This window comes from Lissotriton helveticus, chromosome 3_1 (assembly GCF_964261635.1).
Source record: "Lissotriton helveticus chromosome 3_1, aLisHel1.1, whole genome shotgun sequence".
NCBI classification, from domain to species: domain Eukaryota; kingdom Metazoa; phylum Chordata; class Amphibia; order Caudata; family Salamandridae; genus Lissotriton; species Lissotriton helveticus.
This window is the reverse complement of record NC_136061.1, coordinates 2,020,557,966-2,020,581,904: the sequence shown is the minus strand read 5'-3', so window position 1 is coordinate 2,020,581,904 and position 23,939 is coordinate 2,020,557,966. Positions and strand designations below refer to the sequence as shown.

Below are 23,939 nucleotides of genomic sequence, written 5' to 3'. Positions count from 1 at the left end.
AAACAATAGAGGTGGATACCGTGGCAACAGCAACAAAGACAGAGGACGAGGGAATAACAACACCAGATCCTCAGCCAATACTAAACAGTGATGCCTTGTCACTGCCCCCAGACCATGTAACACCGGTCGGGGGACGATTACAACAGTTCCTGCCAGTCTGGGAAAGCATTACCACAGACAGGTGGGTGAGACACCTTATCCAGTTCGGCTATTGTCTAGAACTAACCTCCACTCCACCCAACATACCCCCAAGACACCGTCCTATGTCCGCAGAGCACATACACTTATTGCAGCAAGAAGTCATCAGCATGCTGCAAAAAGGGCCCATAGAACTCGTACCTGTACAGCAACAGGGTACAGGGGTATACTCGCTGTACTTCTTAATCCCCAAAAAGGACGGGTCTCTCAGGCCAATACTGGACCTCAGGCCCCTAAACCAATACATCTTGCAATACATCTTGTCAGAACATTTTCACATGCTCACTTTACAGCAGGTTCTACCATTGCTCAGTCAGGGAGATTTCCTCGCAACACTAGACCTAAAAGACGCATATTTCCACATACCGATACATCCAGCACACAGGAAATATCTCAGGTTTACCATACAGAATCAGCACTACCAGTTCAAAGTCCTGCCTTTCGGGGTGACAACATCCCCCAGGGTGTTTACCAAGTGCCTAGCGACAGTAGCTGCGCACCTACGGAGGAACCATATTCACGTCTACCCCATCCAAGCAAAGTCAGCCCAGCAATGTGCCAGCCACATGTCCCGCACTATTCACCTCCTACACAGCCTCGGATTCTCATTAACCTACCCAAAGTCTCATCTTCAACCTGCCCACGTACAACAGTACCTGGGAACAATAGACACTCTGGCAGCAAAGGCGCAGCCAAACTCAGCAAGAATCAACAGCATTCAACTACTGATTCAGAAATTCAGACCCCAACACTCGCTCACAGCAAGGGTGTTTATGCAGTTGATAGGCATGATGGCCTCCTGCATCTTCAAGGTCCCTCACGCAAGACTACACATGCGTCCGCTTCAGGAGTGCTTAGCACAGCAGTGGAACCAGGCTCACGGACAATTAAAAGACCTAGTGTTCGTGACCGGTCGCGCATACAATTCTCTGCATTGGTGGAACCCACAAAACCTTTGCAGGGGACGACCGTTCCAAGAGCCTGTACCACAAATACTGCTGACGACGGACGCATCTCTCCTGGGATGGGGAGCGCATGTCCTCCATTACACAGTGCAGGGACTATGGACGACACAGCAAAAGAGGATGCACATCAACCTGCTGGAACTAATGGCAATCTTTATGGCAATGAAGGCGTTCAAAGTACATTTGTGCAACAAAGTCGTGTTGATCCGCACGGACAACATGACTGCCATGTACTACATACAGAAGCAGGGAGGGACACACTCTCCACAGTTGTCACATCTAGCGCAAAGCATGTGGAAGTGGGCCATTCAGAGGAACATATTCCTCATGGCGGAACACCTCCCAGGCAGGGACAACCAGATGGCGGATCTGCTCAGCAGACACAGCCAACAGATGCACGAGTGGGAGATACATCCCTCAGTGCTACAACCGTACTTCCAGCAGTGGGGTCACCCAGATATAGACCTGTTCGCCACAAGGGAAAACGCAGAATGCCAAAGCTTCGCCGCCAGGTTTCCACACCCGCAGTCTCAGGGCAATGCGATATGGATGAACTGGTCAGGCATATTTGCGTACGCTTTTCCACCAGCCCCACTCATACCACTAGTGGCACGCAAACTACGACAACACTCAATGACCCTCATCCTAGTTGCTCCAACGTGGGCGAGGCAACCGTGGTACACCACGTTCCTAGAACTTTCCGTGGTGCCTCTTCAAAGGCTGCAATTAACACCCAGTCTTTTAACGGAGACATTCAGCACCCAGATCCGCAACAGTTGAACCTTGCGATCTGGCTCCTGAAGTCATAGAGTTTGGTTACCTGAACTTGCCTCCTGACTGCATGAATATTATCAAGGAGGCAAGAAGACCTACAACCAGAGCATGCTAAGCGGCAAAGTGGAAACGATTTGTCATCTATTGTAACAATAATGACGTAAATGCATCAACTCAAAACATCATATGTTATCTGTTACATTTACACAGATGCAATCTAGCCTACAGTTCCATACGTATACATTTAGCTGCGGTGGCAGCTTATCTTCAAAACAGGCAGCACCTTTCACTCTTCAGAGTACCTGCTATTAAAGCTTTCATGGAAGGACTCAAACGAGTGATTCCTCCAAGACACCCACCTTCACCTGTCTGGAACCTGAACGTGGTTCTAACCAGACTGATGGGACCACCTTTTGAACCTCTACACTCGTGTGAAATACAATTCCTAACGTGGAAAGTGGCTTTTTTAGTGGCGATTACATCACTTAGAAGCCCTAACTATTCAGGAGCCATTCATCCAAATTCACGCAAATAGGGTAGCGCTACGTACAAACCCTAAATTTATGCCAAAGGTGGTATCCCAGTTTCACATCAATCAAACAATAGAACTGCCAGTGTTCTTCCAAAATCCAGATTCAGTGGCAGAAAGAGCTCTACATACACTAGACGTTAAGAGAGCTCTCCTGTACTATATAGACAGGACAAAACATTTCAGGAAAATTAAGCAACTGTTTGTTGCCTTTTCACCACAGCATAAAGGCAACCCCATTTCCAAATCATGTGTAGCCAGATGGATTGTTAAGTGCATACAGATTTGTTATCAGAAAGCTAAACGCACATTAACAGTTCCCCCAAGAGCGCATTCAACACGCAAGTTAGGGGCATCCATGGCTTTCCTAGGAAACATTCCTCTAGAAGAAATATGTAGAGCAGCCACATGGTCTACCATACATACATTTACCAAACACTACTGTGTAGATGTACACTCCAAGCAGCTGTGGGACAAGCTGTTCTCAAGACTCTTTTTCAGACTGCTGCAGCTGGCACGGGCATCCACCGCTAAGGGGGAGACTGCTATCCATTCTATGCACAGATATGAATTCAGCAGCCCACATGCCTCGAACTGAATATGCTACTTACCAGTATGCATCTGTTCTTGGCATGTAGGGCTGCTGACATTCATATCGCCTGCCCTCCTCCCCTGTGCCTGTCGCAGCTGTAGCACTCAGAATTAATCTCTAGCATGGACATCACTTAACGTATCATACTCCATCTCTGCCACAATGGCGAAAAACAATCTGAGGATGGAGAGGATGCCCATGCGCACTGTAGTCAAGGGGAGGAGCCACCTATCTCGTGATACTTCGAAGACTCTTCCAGAACAACAATATGCAATCATCCGGACCCAACACTACGCGGCGATCTATGCACAGATATGAATGTCAGCAGCCCTACATGCCAAGAACAGATGCATACTGGTAAGTAGCATATTCCATCTGCAAGAAACATAGGTTAGGTATAGATTCCTTACCACCCCAACCATCCTCCCCGTTCTTCAAACTGACTTCTAGGGTTAAGGATTTCCTTTCAGGGCCCTAGTTTTGTGCACCAGTGGTCCGTGTCTTGCATGGCTCTGCACTTCTGGCGTGGAAAGTAGTGTACAGGACTGACAGCGCTCGAGGGCGGCGTCTAAGTAGCTACCGTGACGTCATCCCGGCAACCATGACGCCAACGAAGAACACGGAGCCGCCCGACACCACCTTTTGACGCGCAGGGGTACTGCTGACTAAACACTTTCCGGATCCAGTCTGATGCCTGGGGGTAATTCTAAGGTAAGGAATCTATAACTATCCTATGTTTCTTACAGATATATCGTTACCGAAGTTAAGTAACTTGTTCTTTAGGACCAGGAGGTCTATAGACAGGGGCACCTCACCAGGTTCCCTTGGTTTGTTTTTCAATTTTAAAAATACATATTTCAATCCAGTCCAAGGTAATAGTTTCCAAAGTGCAGATCTTCAATCCTGCTCTTAAGGCTATTGCTAGGCCACCCCCTCTTTTGATGTTTCTGTTGAGTCTGTTTAGTTGATATTCTAGGGGGATGACAATTGCCAAGTCAGGAAGGGCTGACTCGTGAAGCCAGGTTTCAGTTATAACACATATTTCTGGTTTCTCTGGGACTACCTCAAGTTCGTGTTTAGGGATTGAACAAGCATTAAAACAGAGCCCCATTAATTGTTTCTGTTGCTCATCAGTGTTCCCGCCTGCAGTGTTTGTCAACAGTGATTTAAAGTGTCGGGTGGACTTGCTTTGACTGCTTTTGGTGACCGCTTTAGAATTCGGTGCTAAGACAGGAGGAGTCTCGGAACTGTGTAAACATTTATTTTTTATATATGTGTTTATTGGATTTTCAAGGTTTACAGCACAAACTTGTTATTATGCAGACAATGAAATTTCAGTATTTATCGAACATCCCCCTCAAGGGTAACAGATAAACTCAACCAACTCCCCCCCGCCCCGTAAACCTGTACTGTCTTAAAAAGCATGTATTACATCACATCCAAAGAAACAGAAGTGGAACCCTGAGAAAACTAGTTCTGGGGGGGAAAACCCAATCCAGGGAAATTACAATAAAGAGCATAAGGGAACACCCCCACTGCAAATATTGTAGATGGGTAATAACTCCAAATATGAAAATGTCACCCACAGAAAAAACTCATTTTACAATTATTTATTCTTTATTTGATAATCAATTTTATTGAAATTTTTCCTCACAACATATAAATTCATTGGTTGCAGTTCAATAATCATCGGGATAAACATGACAGTACATACAGTTGACAAAGAAAAGGGTGTTCCATCAGGGTACAACCTGGCAGTCCATACAGCCGGTACAGTTGTACGTGAAATAAACTAAAGTAAAGGCAGATCATCAGGGTGGAAGCATATTGATCCATTTAGCCCACACTTTACTGAATAAGTCAGGGCACCCCTGGGCCTCGAATAGGGCCTCCTCCTGGATCCCACACCAGTCCGCTATTCTCCTCCAACCTTTTATGGAAGGCGCCTTAGCCTGGGACCAATGCGCCGCTATATCTCTCTTGGCCACCGTATTTATTCATCTTATTATCAAAATTCATTGCTTTAAAAAAAAAAAAAAAGTGTAAGCACATGATGAATAGCAGAATTTCTATCGTCATTCAGCAAGAACATAAGAGCCCTGAGATAAGGAGCAGACACTAAACAGTTGACCAACTAACCTACTCACGGACATACATCCTTTAAGTCTAAGAAAATACAACACAGACAAATTGCATTATACACAAAATACCTGAAATATGCACCACATGTAACAAACACAACCAAGAAGGTGAAAGCGCCAAGGCGCGTTTTGGAAATGCCACTGCTTGAGACTTCCTTCATCAGGGCGCAGACTTCCTCATTCCAGTTGGTGGACGTACCATAGCCATCCTCATTGATAGTACACATTGCATAGAGATAGAACTGGGCTCTAAAAACTATCTGTAGGGACAAATAAAAAAAAAAAGGAACGAATATCTAAGAAGCGCTAAAATAGTCAACAAAAAGCAAGAGACTCAGAAACAATCGTGAGGGAAGCCAACACCAATCAATGAATGTGGACCACCGTGTGAGCAATTAAAGATAATCAAGAGGGCCAACCTACATATAGAATAGTAGAACAGCCATGAAAACCCAAAGAATAGGGGCAAGAATAAGATCGAGACAATATATAGGGTTTTATAATAAGAACAAACCTGGGCAGAAGTTAACAGCGGAGAGTATGAGGTAAATGCATAATGTAGATTAAAAACAAAATGATAGATTTCGCACCAGGAGTTAAAATGCCTGGAAACATAAAGGATAATGAAGCAAGAACAGTGGTGGAAACTGCACATGACCACAATGAACTATGTCTAAAGCAGGAAATCCAAGGACCTTCAAACAAGGCCGCTTAACAAACATGAAAGAGAAGGGGGGAGTATGTCCAGTAAAGGATTAAATATCTATACAAAAAATAATTGAAAACCACAGATGATAAATGCCCTCAACACAGAAAAAGTGATTGCCAAATTAAGAAAAACTCACAATCAATAAGAATCCGAAAGGCGCCACTTAAATGTCAAGTCTTAGCTAGATAAGCTGAGATAAAGAGATCTCCATATTACAATTAGGGCTCCCTGTTTTACGTTTTTACGGATTTTTACAGATACAGACAGAAAACATTGGGTTTCCTCTCAGTATTTATTTTTAAAAGTGGAAAAATACAGATAATTGGCTTCTTTTGGCTGATTGTCTATGCTGAAATTATTGACTTTCAGGCCAGTTGCTGTACATATTGGCCGCATGGTCAATAACTGTGAAAATTGGCAACATAGGGAGTTATAAAGCCTACAGAGATGTGCTTAAATGAATTACTGCATATCTCAGCATGTATTTGTGCTGTTATGCCAATTGTTTGATGTGTGGATTATTTTTGTCTGTGTAATTTGCACGTGTGACCGTTAAGGAAATGTGGAAATATACATAACACATCATCTGTTCACATAACACAAAATAAATGTGGATAAATACCAGTAAGATGGGCAAACAAATATATATGGATAAATACAGCCGAAAATGTGCTTAAAAATAAATACCATAAAACGGGGACCCCTAATTACAATCAAGGTCCGGGGTGTCTACAGAAAGAATATGAGAGAAAATAACGTGAGTATATAAATAAGGCAATCCAGGAAAACTGAGGGACCTGCAGTAAAGACATACCTGCATAAAATATTCAGTTGGGTTCTCCCCATAGCCCTATAGCGAGATATGTCAAAAGTGGGAAGGAAATGAGATCCTGTAAGCTGAAAAGAGAATAAAGGATAAGGGAATGACCAACAATGGGTCAGTTAAGAACAGAGGGTAAAAACAGAGCAAATAGAGAGCCATGCAGAAAAGTACTTAAAATCGGTGTAGCTGAAACCGGCTGTCAGAAAAACTCCCCCACAGATCTAGCCTGTAGTTTGAATACGAGAGAGAAGGAGCTATATATACGGACGAGCCCGGGAAACCAACACGGAAATGCAGAGCACCTGAGGGCGCCGAGGAAGGCTGGAATGTAACGGCAGTACATGTATGGAACAAAAATGGCAGCCATGTTGGATTTCGGGAAATAGTGCAGTGATAAAAAAATATATAAATAAAAATAGAATAATAGAAGCCGACCTAGATGAGTGCTCCAACATATGGGAACTGTATCCCAATGGATGCTAATACAAAAACCAATAATGCAAACAAATCGAGAGCTGGGGTGTTAGAAGAAGGGATTCTGGCAAAATGAAGTATCTGCCATGCTAGAATGTGCCCCTGAAAAACAAATGCAAAGCAAAACGATTAGAAAAGATGAATTCTAGTGGAGTAAAGAGTTAGCCATGTAAAATTGTTCACATGGTCGCCAGTTTAAAAACGAGATAAAAACACAGGGAAAGTAAATCAACAAGCCAAAATAAGCTGGGCCACATCCAAATGAATCTCGTGCAGGAATCCACTGCGACCATGATATATTTATAGTTGCCATCCCTTTGTAAGGGACCACAGTGGTCCAGGTAAACACATGCTAATGGTTTATCTGAGATTAGAAGGGGCATCTGTGCTGGTCGTTTCACTGTTGATACTTTCATTTTCTGGCATATTTCACATTCTAGAACATAGTTCCTAGTCTGTTTTCTCATGCGTGGCCACCAATATCTCAGTTTTAATAACGATACCGTGGCGGAAATCTCAGCATGTGCAGAAGCAAGCCGTTCATGTGCCGCTAAAATTAGTCCTAACCTGTGTTCCATGTTTGGAATTGCCCTATCCACCACTCCAAGGATTCGAGCAAAAGGAACATTATTCGCATCAGTTATGTATGAATACTTTACTGAAAAGCCTTTCGGGAGTGTCTTACCACTGTCTTTTACTGAAGCATTAACAGCTTGCATTATCTCGCTGTCTATTTTTGCTTTTGACCAGGTGATGGCAGCTACGGAAGCCGTTTGCACAGCTGCCTTCGCGGCCTCATCAGCCAATGAATTCCCTGCAACGTGAACGCCATCACGCGAGTCTTTTGTAGTTCTTTTTGTAAAAGAACTACTTTTTCTCAAAGCATTTTATGCTTGATTGTGCCACCTTTTGCATCTTTGAAACCGTTTTGAACCCAGTTCTGCAAGTATTCATTGTAAGACTGGACGCAATATTATGAATCGCATACTATTAGTGTGGGGAATTCGCGATCGGTATTTTCAAGCGCTATCTTAAAAGCCTGTAGTTCAGCTCGCTGAGCTGTACAGTCTCCGGGTGATTGAGTTTTAGTGACCAGTGGTCTGAATTTTCCTTCATGCCAACGACCTTTAACAATCACGCAGGCAGCTCTATATGCTTGTTTACCCCCAACTGCGGGTTGTGCTGAACAGTCTGTATATATTATACAGCCGTAATGTTCCAGAGGCAGGATCTCAGTCGGCAGAGGACATTCATATTCATATTGGAGAAATTCTTGCGTTTTTAAGTTAGGATCAAATTTGTATACTACGTCTGATGCAGCAAGAGAATTAACCCATTGTATCCATCTCGGATGCAAAGCTTTAGCATTCGGAATGCTTGCTCTTGTTACTGCTTCTAGGGCAGGTACCGGTGTAACGATTATTATACGTTTACCTTGCGCGAGAGCTCTTTCTTTTGCTACAGCAGTTTGAACCGCAGTTAGAATTTTTTCAGTGGAACTGAATTTCATTTCCGCTTGTGTGTACAAGTGTGATTTGTAAGCTATTGGTACCGTTTCTCCCTCATTAGAGGTCGGGTATGTAAATCCGCATCTTCCTGGGATGACTCGGATTACAAGGTTGCATTCGTTTGCGCGTGTTTGCAGTTTTGTTTTAGTTAACATATCTGTTTGTAATGATCGTAAAATTTCTGTGTGTTTGTGAGTCCAATTAATTGGTTTGAAATCAGGTTTTATTAATTCGTAGAGAGGTTTAATCCTCTCTGCGTAGTTTAGGATGCAAGTTCTTCCGAAATTCAGGAAACCTAGAATTGATTGTAAGTTCTTAAGCGTTTTAGGAGCTTGTATTACTGCACACTTCTCTAAGAAGTTGTCTGCTGGGCTTTTGCCTTCACTTGATAACTCATATCCTAAAAATAGGACGGTGAGGTGGGCAATTCGTGATTTTTTAAAGTTGCATTTATACCCTTCAGATGCGAACCCAAGTATAATGGTGTTCACTCTTTTCAAGTGAGTGCCCAGGTCATCGTCTGTGAGATAAATGTCATCGACATAAGATAATGCCACATCATCATACATGTGTAGTAACTCTGTTACCCTGGCTGAAAATAATCCTGGGCTATTCTTGAATCCCTGTGGGAGACGACAAAATTGCCATTGAGCCCCCATACTGGAGAAAGCGGTCAAATACCTGCTTTCTGGTGCAATGTTTTGACAGAAGAAACCATTTGAAATATCTAATGTCGTTTTATATTTTTTTGCGCACGTTATTCATTAGTGCTGCACTGTGTGAGTTTTGTACTGCAAATGTTTTGCAACAAGTGTTTAGGTGTCTGTAGTCCAAAACTAGACAATATGAGTTGTCTGGTTTGGAGACAGGAAACAAAGGATTGTTCATTTGTGCATGTTTCAATCACATCCTGGTATTCAAGTTGATCTAAGATCTCCCTGGCTTGTTTTTTAGCTTCTTGCTTAACAGGATACTGCCTTTGTGCAGTGGGTTGATTTTTTTAACTGGATTTTATGTTGAGGAGAATCCTCATCCCATCCTACATGATTTTTATATAATGCAGGGGCTTGGGCCACTGCCCATTTTCTAGCATATGTATATTTTTTATGAATTGGAATGTGATTTGAGAAGGCAGGCATAATCATTTCTTCGCCATGTGGGCACTCCCTGACAAACTCTGGTGGCCATTTTTTTTCTGCTAGAAGGATATCATAGCCTTTAGATAGGTTCTCCCAAAAGAGACCTCTTATTTTCCTAGTATTGTCCCCCTCTATACATAATGTTATTTCATATAATTTGTGGGGTACGCTAACTCTGGTGTCTGCAGTTTCCACTTGAATGTATTCATTTGTGTCCACTGTCTCCAGAAGTTTCGTCAGGATCTTGCAAGCTATGGTCACTTCTGCTGCGCTGTCTAGCATTGTCTGGGCCCATTCTCCGTTTTTGAGTTGTGTCCTCAGAATCCTCGGCATGTTTTATTTTAATACTTGCTACCTTCTTTTTCGGAAATTGTAATTTTTTACTTTGATGAGCAGGTTCCTTGTCTTTGGACTTGACGCGCTCTTCTTTATGTTCTGACCGTCCTCTTCTTTCCGATTTCTGTGCAGAAGTCTGAAAAGATCGAGAGGGGCGTGTATCAATATCTTGATATCTGTCAGGTTTTCTCAAATTGTCCCTATTTCTAAGGTTGTCTCTTTTTTCAGAGGGCTCCCTTTGTGGAGACCTTCCCCCCCCCCCCTTTCTGGAGATCTATCTCTCGGTTGAGGAGACCTTCCTCTGGACTGAAATTGTTTTTCTCTGGGAGTGGTTTGTTTATTACCCTCCCACTTCTTTTTTGGAGTATTGAGATTATTCTTAATAAAAAAAATCATGATTTTCAGTTAGTTGTGGTTTTAGTGGTTTCCCACCCAAACTATCTCTACCTAGTTCTTCATAGGATTTTTCAATTATTCTGGCAAGTTCAAAAGGTTGTTCTGCTATATCTGTTTCTTTCAATTTTTGGCGGATCGCCACAGATGCTGCTTCTCCTTTTATGTTGGCTAGTAGTATAGCCGAGACTTGCTTAAAGTCTTTCAGTAATTTCATACCTAGAGTTAAAGCAGGTTCTGGACCATATTCATTTTGAATCTGTCTTAGTACGTCTGGTATAACCGCCATAGACGGAACACCATTTGTTTTTGTGTATATTGAAGCTAAGACTGTTCCCCAAGTGTCGCAGTCCTCCACATGTGGTGCGATTCCCATTGGTAGGCAGATTGTCAGAATTCTGTCGTGGGGTAGCATCAGGAAATACTGCCTCTATCTGTGTAATTTTTTGAGCTAACCAGAATGGAATTTGTTCCCGTTTTGCGGGTAATTTGCCAATGACTGATTGTATAGTCTGTGGTGTGATTTTATTTGTGTTCCCCTGATGAGGGGTGTGTTGTGGAATTCTTATTGCTGGTTGGACTGTTAAAGTTTGCATGACATATTGGACCAATTGTCTATGTATTTTAATTAGTTGTTTTAGCTGAACTAAAAGTTCTCCACTTGACATTTTTTCAATGTCGGGATGTGGTGTGTAGCCGGCTGAAACCGGCCATGTCTCTCCTGGTCTACCTAGTGGACCAAGCCTGGTGAAGTGATTTTGATGTTTGGTGCTCTTGGTATGTTAGTGGAATTTCAATGTCCTCAAAAGGAACGTATTCCGTTGGAGATTCCTCTATTTTGTAGTAGTAGAAATCGCGTGTCACGGCATTTGCTGCCGGAAAATGTATCCATGAATAGAATACCTCTGTCTACCGATATTCATGTTCCTCTAGCACAAATATGACTGTACCACCCCTTGGTGATACTCCATTTTCTGTAAGTTTTATAGTTCTGATTTTCCTTACATTTACCGGAATGATTATAGCATTCGGGTCTTCATGTTGGAGACTTGTGTCTTCCGCTAAAAGTTGAGCTGCCAAAGCATCTCTTTCTTCGCCACTTCCCGTCATTTTACTGATTGAAAGGTTTTTTGCAGAGCAAGTTTCAAGGAAACAAAGATTAGGTGCACAATATTTTGGAACACTGTATCCTTCAACGTTGACTAAACCAAAAACTAATACATAGGAATCTCTTCCTACTAAGTTCTGGCGGATATTAACCTTTTACCCACTCCAGACGCCTATTGGAGTTTTTACGGAAAAAGGGGTCTGTGAAAAGCACAACTGAGTTACTCTTGTATTTAGCGTTAAATTATCACCTTACCAAACGTTGGGCGCCATGTAGTGTAGTTCCTATATTCCCAATAGGCTCTGCGCATTGGAATAACATAAACAATAGTTTAGACGTAGGACTGAGGTCGACTAGGTCTCTATTGAATATGTTAGACTTAATTATGAATGCCAGCTAGCTCAGAGGTCACTAGAAACTTTCTCGAGTGAACAGGAAGGAGTTAACTTTCCTGAATAGACAAGAAGGGATTAGTTTCTGAAAACCGCATAAACATGACAACTTTGCTCCCCTAGAACAAGGAGTATATCTCCAGAGTAGCGGAAACAATAGATAGCTATTTCACTCAGTCAATCGTGCATGCTTAGTTTCACCAGGAATGCAGGGAAATAGAGAGACGGGCGTTTTCAATAAAAGTGGTTATTATTGAGCAGTCTTCTTTCTCATGCAAGAGAAGTGATTTGCCACAATTGCAATACTTGTTATAAAGTAAAGTGCGTACAGTAAAAAGAGTATTATGAAATACTACTGTAAAAGCATTTGTATGGTTTCTAAGCCATAAGATACTTAAAATGGATAAAATACATACAATTATAAAAGTTGACTAAACGTTCTCAACTGGTGCTTCTAAAATACGCCTACCCCGGTGTACCTAACCTAAGCCTAGTACGTGGGAAGGAGTTGTACTTTTAGTTAAGATAGTTTTTGCCAAGAATCTGAATCAAGAATTCTCTACGGGCCTAATCAGCTCCGTACCTTGGTTATAGAATGAAGGAGGTCTTGTATCTCTCTCTCAGGACTCTATCTCCCAGCAACCCGCGAGGGTGACCGGAAAACACTGGAGCTGGATTTCTCGGCAAGAGAAAAGACAGCGTCTCTCTCAGTGCGTCAATGGGAGGGTCGGCTTCCTTCGGCATTAGCATCAGCAGGGCGTCGGGCAAGTAGATAGCCGATCTGCTCCAAACCACCATGTGTTTGCTAAGGCATATGCTGGTATATTTATACCTGGAAGGTGCCGAGTTTGACGTAAGGTTGGACATAAGACGTCACTAAGAACTTTCAGTTCTTTCAGGACTCCAGGAGTTCCTGGACAAATCAAAACAGAAGCAGGGGGAATTCCCGGGCTGCTGGAGGCTTGGTTTGTTTAAGGAACGCGTTGTACTTTCTAGGAGTCTTTGGGAGTAGCCTTGCCGTATTTGGACTGCATTGGCTATGACTAAATATGGATATGATTCTTATGCCTTTATAAGGATATGATTTGATATAACCACATAAGGGCATAAATCGGGAATATTTAAATAGGGTCTAGATACGTTCACAACATGCTACTGTGAACCAAATTAGTCACCAAACTAGCAGACACATCACCAAGAATTCACACCCTGAGTACACTAGACAGAGTAAGATACCCTCTCCCAACAACCCGTCTCGTCCTAGGAGGGTAATTGCTGAACTATCTGACAATGACATATATGACCTCCTCATATCCGATGCCAGTCCTAAAGACAACAGCAAGTCTCTAGGTGGCATTATCCATTCCATTCAAACAAACCCCTACAGAGAACCCACTCACTACTACAGATCCATAAATAGAGAAAACCTCACAAATATCAACATAGTGCAACTGCTCTCACCCATTCAACTACCAAGCTAAAGTGGGCACTCATCAATTGCAGATCTGCTAGCAAACATGCCCCCGACATTTACGATCTCATCTTCTCGAATGATCTGGACATCACCGTCCTTATCGAAACATGGCTAAATAGTTCCTCGTCTTCCCATCCTAGACCTACTGGCCCCCTCTAGTCATGATATAATCCGCCTAGATAGAACCGTGAATACCGGTGGTGGGTTAGCCTGCATTTATCGAAACACAATCTCAGTCAATCAAGCAGAATCCATCTCTTATTAAGGATGAGGACGAAACCAGGTAAATCCAATGAACCCGATGATGCTGAATGCAAGGCAGTCTCTCATGATATTAAAACTGGTGATTTTGTGAGGGTTATCAGACCAAACATTGAGTATAGGGTTGTCTAGGTTTGGCAAGGCTACGAAAGTATTGAAGGTATTTTCTAATTGTGTGATCACACAGAATGATAAGGGGTGGAATGTGAGGAGAGTTGCGAGATGCATAGGTAGAGGTTCACACAGCGAAAATGAGAATAGGGTGAGGACACAGGAGTGAGGCATAATGACTTCCTGGTGAAACTTGACACCAAGTCACCACATAATTGTTGTGATGTCAACAGCAGTGGAAGTATGGTGTCTCACGACCCTGTGGATGTGTTAAATGATTCTATAGCCTCCAGAGTTAGAGGGGCTGGCAGAGTTGGGCAATTGCCAAGAAGATTTATTGACTTTGTAACATAGGAAGGTTTTGCTGATCATTGTTATTTTTTTTTGTCTCAAGTTTTTTTATGTTTTCAGTTTTGTTTTTATTTGTTTCTTTTCTTTTAGGTTAATATTTTTCTAATGAGGGAGATGTTACATTGTCCAGAGATTAACATAAATTAGCATAAGTTCCTAGCACATGCCATGTTTTGTATTGTAGTGCATTCTGGATTCCTAGTGAATGTTGATCTTGGAATCCCTGGCTGCACTGCAGTTAGGTATGTTCTGCTTGTAGGACGCTATGCTGTGCTGCTGCTAATAAATGTTTCAATAAAACTGCACTTCTTTAACATAACACCTCCCTCCTTCATTTTGTATTGCCCCGGGGAGGTGGTGGTCCCTCATTCTAACAAAATCCCCGGGGAGATGACGGTACCAGGGGCTGCGGGTTGGGGCCATGCGGCACCTGCATTTTTTAAATTTAAAGCCCCGGGAGGGGGGTGGTGGTGGCGGGCCTCGGGACTGCAGGGGGGGGGGGGGTCCATGCAGGCCAGCATTAATTTGGAATAAAGCCCCAGGTATGTCCCTGGGGCCGGGCGGGGTCTGAGATCCCCCACCCCATTTAAAAAGATATAAGCACTGGGGTGGTGGTGGTCCCTTGGGCAGTTGGGGAGGCCATACAGGCTTTCCCCGCATTAATAATTAAAGTAGCCCCCAGGAGGTGGTGGTCCCTGGAGCATTATCAGCTCCAGGAGTGGGGACCTGTGCCCCCCCCCCCTCTTGTTTTGTAAAATTCCCCCAGGATCTGGGCCACCCGGGGGCCGATAATAAACAAAGCGGTTTTTTTTTTACAAAATCATTCGGGCGGTTCCAGCCAAAAATTAAAAAGAAAAATGCTTTTTTGACCTAGGGTGGGGGGAGGGACCCACGCCCCTAACCCCTCTCCCAAGAGGCCTAGGTGGTCAGTGTTTTTTGCCCTGCCCCCTTTTCTTTTTCTTTTTTCATTCTTTGTGGGACTCGGGTCAACCGACTCCCAAGATGGTTTCTAACACTTATCCAGTATTGGAGTATCTTTCATACATTCAATTGCTTGAATCATTCCCGATCTTCGAGATGGGAGTCCCACTGTAAAATATTCAAGCAGCGCTTTAAAAGCTTCATAGACTCTAATGGCCTTAAGCCATGTCAATAGTAGCCTACCTATGTCCTTTTTAAAAAAAGGACTTCATGTTGGAATCCAGCCAATCCGCTGCCAGCACCCACTAGAACACACTCCGCAGAGGCAAGTTCTCTCAGACTTTCACCGCACGTCGTGTGGAAGGGAGTCTAGTCTCCCTGCCTGCTGCTCAGTTTTCTTCTTCAGCTTTCACAATTCTTGGCAGCATGTCCAACAAAGGCCTTTTCCACCACCCATGTAAGACCTGTGGCAAGAAAAGGGTCCATGTGGATGATATATATTAGGAGTTTATTTACTGCTTTTACCCAAGGCATGGAGAGAATGCAAAATCTGCTGCACCTTTTCAACTAAAACCATCCAGGACAGAAAGGAAAGGTTGTTACTGTGGCTTCAGACCACTAAATACCAGACGCCTTCTTCGAAGGAGGAGAGTGAGGGATCCTGTACATCCCATAAGAGGGACAGAGCTAAAGACAGTTTCTCATGTGAAGGTAGGAAACATCATAAGTGTTCCCAGGACACCAAGACTTCAAAAAAAGACAAAAGACCTAAACACTCCTCGGAGCCAGCGTTGTCTGTGCCTTCTACGCCTTCTAGGAAGGAAGGAGATTGCCCAGGAGTCTCCTCTTCACATCCTCTGGGGCGGAAATCTCTTAAAAAATCATCGTCGACGCCAATGAGTGTTACATCGATGACGTTGACCGCAACCTGATGGCAATCCAGGCTCCAATACCATCTATGAGAGTCTTCCATTGACGATAAGGACTCTATTGTCATTGAAGACTGTTGACACCCCCTAGTCGGTGAAGTTCCCGTCAACGACCGACTTGTTGACGAGTGTCTCGCTGATGATGGTACCGTCTACGACACCATCTACAATGGTGTCGTACCGGACTCGGTCATTTCTCAAGAAGCACAAAGACGTTCCTAAAACCCTACTACCCCTATTACCACTCCTCCTGATAAGTAAGGGCGTAGGATGGACATTTTAGGGAAGCATTTCTCTTCTATGGCTGCAATTACAATTAGGGCAGCAAATGCATTAGCCATTATCGGCCGCTACGACCACCAGATGTAGTCAGATATGGCAGATTTAATAGACCTTATACCTGACGACAAGAGGCACGGAAGGTACTTGTGGAAGGGGAACGTGCAGCTTCAGAAACTATTGTCTGTGCCTTTGATGTAGCCAATGCTGGCTTTAGACAACTGGATGGAACTGCTTTACTCAGACGGCAAGGATGACTGAAAGCAACCACCTTTAGACCCGAGGTGCAGACAAAAGTCTGTGAGAAGGCTTTCAATGATGAGTCCATATTCAGAAAGCACATTGTTGAGGCATTGTTGTTGATTAAGAATGACACGGACCCCGCAGACTTTGGGCACATTGCAATACAGAAAGGTGCCTTTCAGAGGGGCTAGAGAACAAGGCTTTGCCCCTTACAAGGGAGTTATCAGAGGGCTCAACAGTATCAACCATACCCGTCACCATATCGGGTCCTATAATCCTCCATCTTACCATCAGTCATCTACAGCTGGTTTCTCTCACCAGGGAGGCCGCAAGCGAATGCCTCAACAAGTTTGTGACTCAAACTGGAAGCAGTGATCACGCCAGGGTACCAGCTTCCCTCCACTCCCAACCTGTGGGTGCAAAGATTTCCAGGTATGTCCGCCAGTGGTGCCAAATAACAGTTCTCTGGATGCTGGACCTTATCACCTTTGGTCACACTCTAGAATTTACGCCCGCCGATTATTCCATCCAAGTGTGACCCCCACCCTCTTCTTCACTTCCTAAGCAAAGAGGCTTTGGTCATGCTTGCCAAGGGAGCAATAGAGGAAGTCCCAATTTTGCAAAAGGGTTTGGTCATGCTTGCCAAGGGAGCAATAGAGGAAGTCCCAATGTTGCAAAAGGGAAACAATATTTATTCTCTCTAGAATTTACGCCCGCCGATTATTCCATCCAAGTGTGACCCCCACCCTCTTCTTCACTTCCTAAGCAAAGAGGCTTTGGTCATGCTTGCCAAGGGAGCAATAGAGGAAGTCCCAATGTTGCAAAAGGGTTTGGTCATGCTTGCCAAGGGAGCAATAGAGGAAGTCCCAATGTTGCAAAAGGGAAACAATATTTATTCTCGTTTTTTCCTGATAAAAAAGAAATTAGGAGAATGGAGACCGATATTGGACCTGAGGAAACTCAACAAGTTTCTCAAGAAAGAGACGCTCAGGATGGTAACACTTTCCGAGATCTACGGCGTTTAAATGAGACTTCATGACCTCGCTCGACATGGAAGACGCATATTTTCATATCTCCATCCATCCGAAACATCGAAAATTCTTAAGATTCACTGTGGCTGGTACCCACTCCCAATACAAAGTACTTTCGTTTGGTCTGAAATCGGCACCAAGGAGATTTACCAAGGACCTGGCACCCGTAGCAGCAGCCCTGCGATCTCAAGGGCTCCAAGTATTCCATATCTCAACGACTGACTGCTCAAAGCACCAACAGCACAAAAGGGAGTCGAGCTACAAGCACCTGCCTTCAAACGTTCAGAACTTTGGCACTTACTGTAAACATAGAGAAATCTTTGTTCCTTCCAAGTTATATCCTTTCTGGTAGCGTCCATAGATACCATCCAACGCAAAGCCTTCCTATCTCACGAAAGACAGGTACGCTTTCAAAGACTGGCGAAGAGCATATCAAGAAGAAAGTCAGTTTCTGTGCGAATGTACAAGTCGCTCCTAGGGATGTGTTCTTCAGCAATAGATCTGGTGCCCTTAGCCAGACTGAGAATGAGGCCCCTTCAAGAAGAGCCACAAAAGCAATGGCAACAAGGCTCTGGATCCTTCAAGGATGTAGTAGAGATCACAACACAATTGGTAGATGCACTGCAATGGTGGTTTCAAGCACCAAATTTTGAAAAGGGCCATACTTTTCTCCAGACTATCCCAGACTTCCTACTGTTAACGGACTCCTTCATGGACGGCTGGGGAGGCCACCTGTAAGAGTTACAGATTCAGGGCAAATTATCCTCTGCTCAGAAACATCGGCACATCAACAGGCTAGAGCTCAAAGCCATTTTCCTATCTCTCCAGGCTTTCTTGCCAAGGATAGCAGGCTCCTCTGTACTGATTCCTGTGGACCATACGACCACCATGTATTAAGTCAGCAAACAAGGGGAACCAAATCCATTACACTATACCAAGAAGCACAGGCGCTATGAGATTGGATGACCCAACACAAGATCTCACTCAAGGTCTGCACAATACTCTGGTGGATACGTTAAGCAGTACGCAGTCAAGTTGTCACGAATGGGAGCTGGAGCTGTCCCAGCCCGACAAGGTGTTTCAAATGTGGGGAAAACAAGCGTTCGACCTCGTCGCAACAACAGAAAATGCCAAATGCCAGTATTATGGAAAACATCAAATACATCTCATGCCATTACAACGCAAGTCGTTACAATGAGGCTTTGTTACATCGCATGCCATTACAGTGCAAGTCATTACAACGACTTGCTATAGGGGGCAGAATGTGTTGGATTTTCAATCCAACACCTTCCCTACTGTTGCACACATTGGAGTTGGAATAGTAAATTATACTATTCCAAACTTCAGCGCCCCCCCCTACAGCAAGTCGTTGTAAGACTTGCTTTGTAATGGCATGCGTTATAACAAGTGATATTCCCATTGGGATTTTTCTATTTTTCACTATTACAGTATTATGCCAGCAGATTCCCCTCTACCAGGGTCGAGGGGTAATGCCCTTTTAATGCGATGGTCCTGGATATATGCTTATGCTTGTAACCCTCATCACCGTTAATTCCCAGGGTATTGACCAAGATGAAGACTGAAGGCTGTTGTTTGATCCTGATAGCGCCACGATGGCCCGGGCAGTACTGGTTCCTGGAGCTTCTCTAGCTTTCTGAGTCAAGGCCCATGCGCCTACAGCCAGCCCCATCTCTGCTGACCAGAGAGATGGGCCAAGTATACCATCCAGACCCGCAATATCTTCATTTGCACGCATGGCTCCTGAGTTCCTAGAATTCAGAGGCTTGGATATTTCGCAGGAGTGCAGGAAAGTTATTGCCAAATCAAGATCAGACAGCACTAACAAGACATACCGCCTAAAATGGAAGAGGTTGTTTCTGGTGCCAACAAAACAACCTTCACCCCCTTCAAGCGCCTCCTGAGCAGATGTTGCCATATCTCCTCTGTTTGTTAATGTAAAAAATGTAAATTGATACTTGTATAGCGCACTACTCACCCGCAAGGGTCTCAAGGCGCTTGTACGAATACCACTGTAGAACCCATCCTGGCTTTCCCTGTGAGGTGTCCACTCCTGGGCACCCCCAAGGTGGAGGCCAGGCATCCTTAGCGTTGTGGGGGCCGTTGTGGAGATTAAGCAAGCTATTGCCCAGAGTTGCAGAGTGGGACTCCATGATTGGAATAGGCACAGAGGCGAGAATGATCAGGTCCGTGGAATTTTCGAGCCCAAGACCCGCCGAGGCGGGGAATTGAACCCTGGTCCCGGGCTAGACTTCTGCATCAGGGTCTGCCTCTCTAACCATTGAGCCACACTTCTCCACAAAGTCAGGTCTCACGTTCTCTTCAGTGAAGGTTCACCTGGCTGCGATTTCCAGTTTTAGGAAGTCTCCTCAAGTTCCTACTCTCTGTGCTTCTAGTCTTCTCAAACAATTCATGAGGGGCCTACTCCGAGCATTTCGCCCTGGTGCGTGAAACCCCTCCTGGAAGAAAGCTAAACTGGGTTCTGGCACAGCTAATGAGGCAGCCTTTTGAACCAATTCACAAAGCAGAGCTCAAGTTTCTCACCTGGAAGGTGACTCTCCTACTGGCTTTCACTTCTGCAAGGAGGGTTAGCGAAAGCTAAGCTTTTACAGTCAAGGAACCTTTTCTGCATTTCACTGATAACTATGTAGCTCTGCGAACAGACCCGACTTGTATCCAAAAAGCCCGACACAGTTCCATATCAACGAACCAGTAATACTTAAATCCTTTTTTTCTAAACCTAACTAGTCCAGCAGAACGGGCTCTTCACATGTTGGATGTTAAGAGGTGTTTAAAATTCTACCTGCATAAAACAAAAGACATAAGAAAGACTGATCAGCTGCTGGTGGCCTAAGGACAAGGCAGAGAAGGAACAGCAGTAACTAAAGCCACGGTTGCCCGATGGGTCTCTTCTGCGATTTAATTCTGCCATGACCAGGCTAACAAGCCTTTAACAAGTAGAACTAAAGCGCACTCCACCAGGGCAGTTTCTACATTGGCAGCTCTGTTCGCTGGAGTAGCATTAAAAAAAATTGCCGTGCTTAGACATGGAAAAGTGTCCACACTTTTACGCAACATTTCTGTCTCCAATCTGCGCTATGTGAGGATGCAGCTGTGGGTCAAGCAGTACTGCGTCATCCCTTCAATTAAGGTGGGCCTCTTTGTTTGATAAAAGAGGAAACTTATATCCTACATAACAAACATAACTTTGCTTGCTATCTGTCATTTTTGTATAGCGCTGGAAGTTCAATAGTGTCTTAGATGTTATATTATTCTATTCTACTAAACAGGTCATTGGATACATCTTAAGTAGTATAGTATGTTAAGATTGCATGTTTCGTTTCTAAGCATCTTTTTAAAGCTTTCCAGAAACTGAAATAATATTTACTTGATTACAAATGTCACTGTTCTATTTCAGTAACTAGGGGGGTTAGGATTTACATCTGCTAACGACAGTACGATTCTGGGTACTGCTTGCTATTCTGATTCAGGCATGTGGATCTTTGAAAGATACCCCAATAATGGATACGAAAATAAGTTACTTACCTGTAACTGCAGTTATCCATTATTGGTATCCTTCATAGATTCACATACAACCCACCCTCCTCCCCATAGAGGTAGTTCTCTTTAATGTTTGGAGTTCTTACTTCCCACTTGTGCTTAGAAAATCTGAGAGAACCTGCCTCTGCTGATAGTGTTCTAGAGGGTGCTGGCAGCTGGGTTCCAACAATGTCCTTTTTTAAAAAGGACATAGATAGACTACTAGTGACATGGCTTATGGCCATTACAGCCTATGAAGCTTTTAAAGTGCTGCTTGAATATTTTACATAACTTTTTGATTTAATTGATTATTTTCTGTGGGAAAACCAGGAGCAGTCTACACAGATGACCCCCCTTGCTGAATTCGGAATTTTGTCTAGTTTTGAGAAATGTATAGCTTTCTGTTTTCACCCCTGTTTCCACTGCAAAACTGCAAGGAGATTCAAACCACAAAAATAGGAAAAACATGCTACTAGTTAATACATTGCAAAAACTGGTTAAAAATTGTTTTTCTATTTCAACTCTGCTTGTTCCTGAGAGCTGGGACGATAGCCAACCTTTTACTGATGTCACCGTTAGTAAAAAAAAAAGAAATATGTTCTCTTGCGCAGCATGTTTTTTTATAGTTAAAAAAAAACCTCATTTTGTTAAATTGTGCCTATTTTCTCGGTTCAGTCCTAGGAGAATCTACAAATCCAGGTTACCTTTAGAATCCCTAAGAAGTGGGGAAAAAAATATACATATTTGGCTAGGTTACCTTTTGAGGACAAAAAGTTATGAAGGCTTAAGAGCAAAGTGCCCCAAACATCAAAATCAAGTCTACATTTTTTACTTTAGTTTTTTTTGTTTGTTGAAAAAATTGCAAAAACAGTGATGTTTGCAGTCAAATGTACACTGAAATCCTTTTGGCTGATTTGATGTGTTTTTTTAACCCCCCAAAATTTTAAACTGTGTATTTTATTCTGCTGTTTCAGATCGAATACACATAAAAATTTTGAACGATCCGAACTATTTTCTATCACAGAGCCTTCCAGCTATTGTCCTATAACAAACCCATTCTACAGGAAGTACTTGACAAATGTTTATCCCAACAGCTTTAAGCCTTTCTGGAAGACCATCATATCCTCTCTTCTGTGATGTCTGGCACCAGGACCTGTAATTGGACCAAACGTGTGCTGACAGCCATCAGCGATGACACTTAGGCTTCGTATTCTAGGTAGCGCTTCTCTGCTGTGCTGCTTGAGAGCCTTTAATGATGTGGATCATCATATTTTACTGCTGTAGCGATCACCCCTGTTAAGGTCCTCAGCTGAATCTTCCAAATGGAATCTTTCATTCCTTTCCGGACAATCGCCACCACAAGTTAAATTGTGCCTTTACCAGTAGAACACTAGGAAGCTGCAGTGTGGTCACCACTCACCATGACCCCCAGTACTGTTCAATATTATTCTGCTTCCCCTCTATGATCCCATGAGAGACTCCAGGTGCATATACAATCCTATGCTGATGACACAAAAGTGTATAGTACATTTTCTGGTCATTGTGGCATGACTTTTCTGGTCACTGTGCACAAGTCATGTGTTAGAAGCACAATTAGGAAACAGTTCGAGCTGGATGTCTTTCAACTCCTTAAATAATCATACCAAAACCGAGATAATCACCTTTAAGGAGCAAACATTTGCGAGGACCTTCTACTTTCCGTAGCACCCCACTCCAAAAACAATTCTATCTTAACTTGTCCGTGGTAGATAACATAATCGTGATTTCCTTGTTGATACCACACTTTTCCAACAAGTGACGAACGTAGCAAAAATAAAATCCACATAAAACGAAACCGATTTTAGTCTGATAATATTTGTGCGCTAATGTCGGATGCTTTGATTAACTTGCCACTGATGTACTGCAATGTTTTATCCATTATTAATCAGCTACAAAGAGCTCAGCAAGCAGCTGCCGGAACCATCAACTCTGAGATATCAACTATGTCTGCACTGCATGCAGGAGCCTGCAGAAACTACCAGTGTAATCTCTAATAAGACTCCATATTTCATGTATAGCCCTGTGAAACCTTTCATCAGAAATAATGCCAGGTATCCCTCCCAGAGATTTCCAAAGTCAAAATAAGACACTCTACACAATCTCCAAATTACTCTTATCCTCGGGGCGACAAATCATTTTCAGTAAAAGCACCTATGGCATGGGATGAATAATTAAACCACCATTTACTCTGCGTGTTTGCTATTCTCTTTTGTTTTTCTCTGTTAGTGTCTTAGATCTTAGAATATTTTGACTGTTTGCATAGAATTGAATAATATACATGATCGACCTGTTTCAGAATTCCTCTTGGTAGCAGAAATGAATTGCCAATGAAATGCTATTGTTCAGTGATTGATTTTGGTACCTATTGTAGCTACCATAGATATAGTTTTTCTGATAAAGTACAGGCTGGCTATATTGTAATACAGTGTGCCTTGCATCTTTATGATATTGTCTGCTTATAGATGGATCTTAACAAGGAATTACAAGGCTCTTTCGAAAGGGACGAGGGGAAGTACGTCTGGTTTCCTTAATATTGTGATGGAGTTGAAAAAATGCTGTAACCACTGCTTCCTGACAAAAGCTCCTGAAGATGGTGAAAAAGAGAAGGAAACTAGGCTGGAAATACTACAGGTGGGTTTGGCCACATTTTTAGAGAGTGGT

General features: G+C 43.3%; 1 protein-coding gene across 2 annotated transcripts in view; it reads left to right on the top strand.

The window, feature by feature from the left end:
- CHD2 (chromodomain helicase DNA binding protein 2) overlaps positions 1–23,939 on the top strand; it is a 2,197,496-nt gene that overhangs the window by 928,038 nt on the left and 1,245,519 nt on the right. For both annotated transcript variants that reach the window (XM_078683153.1, XM_078683151.1), the window contains one exon: positions 23,741–23,909. In XM_078683153.1, coding sequence (XP_078539279.1) covers positions 23,741–23,909 — 169 coding nt within the window. The remainder of the gene's footprint in view (positions 1–23,740; positions 23,910–23,939) is intronic.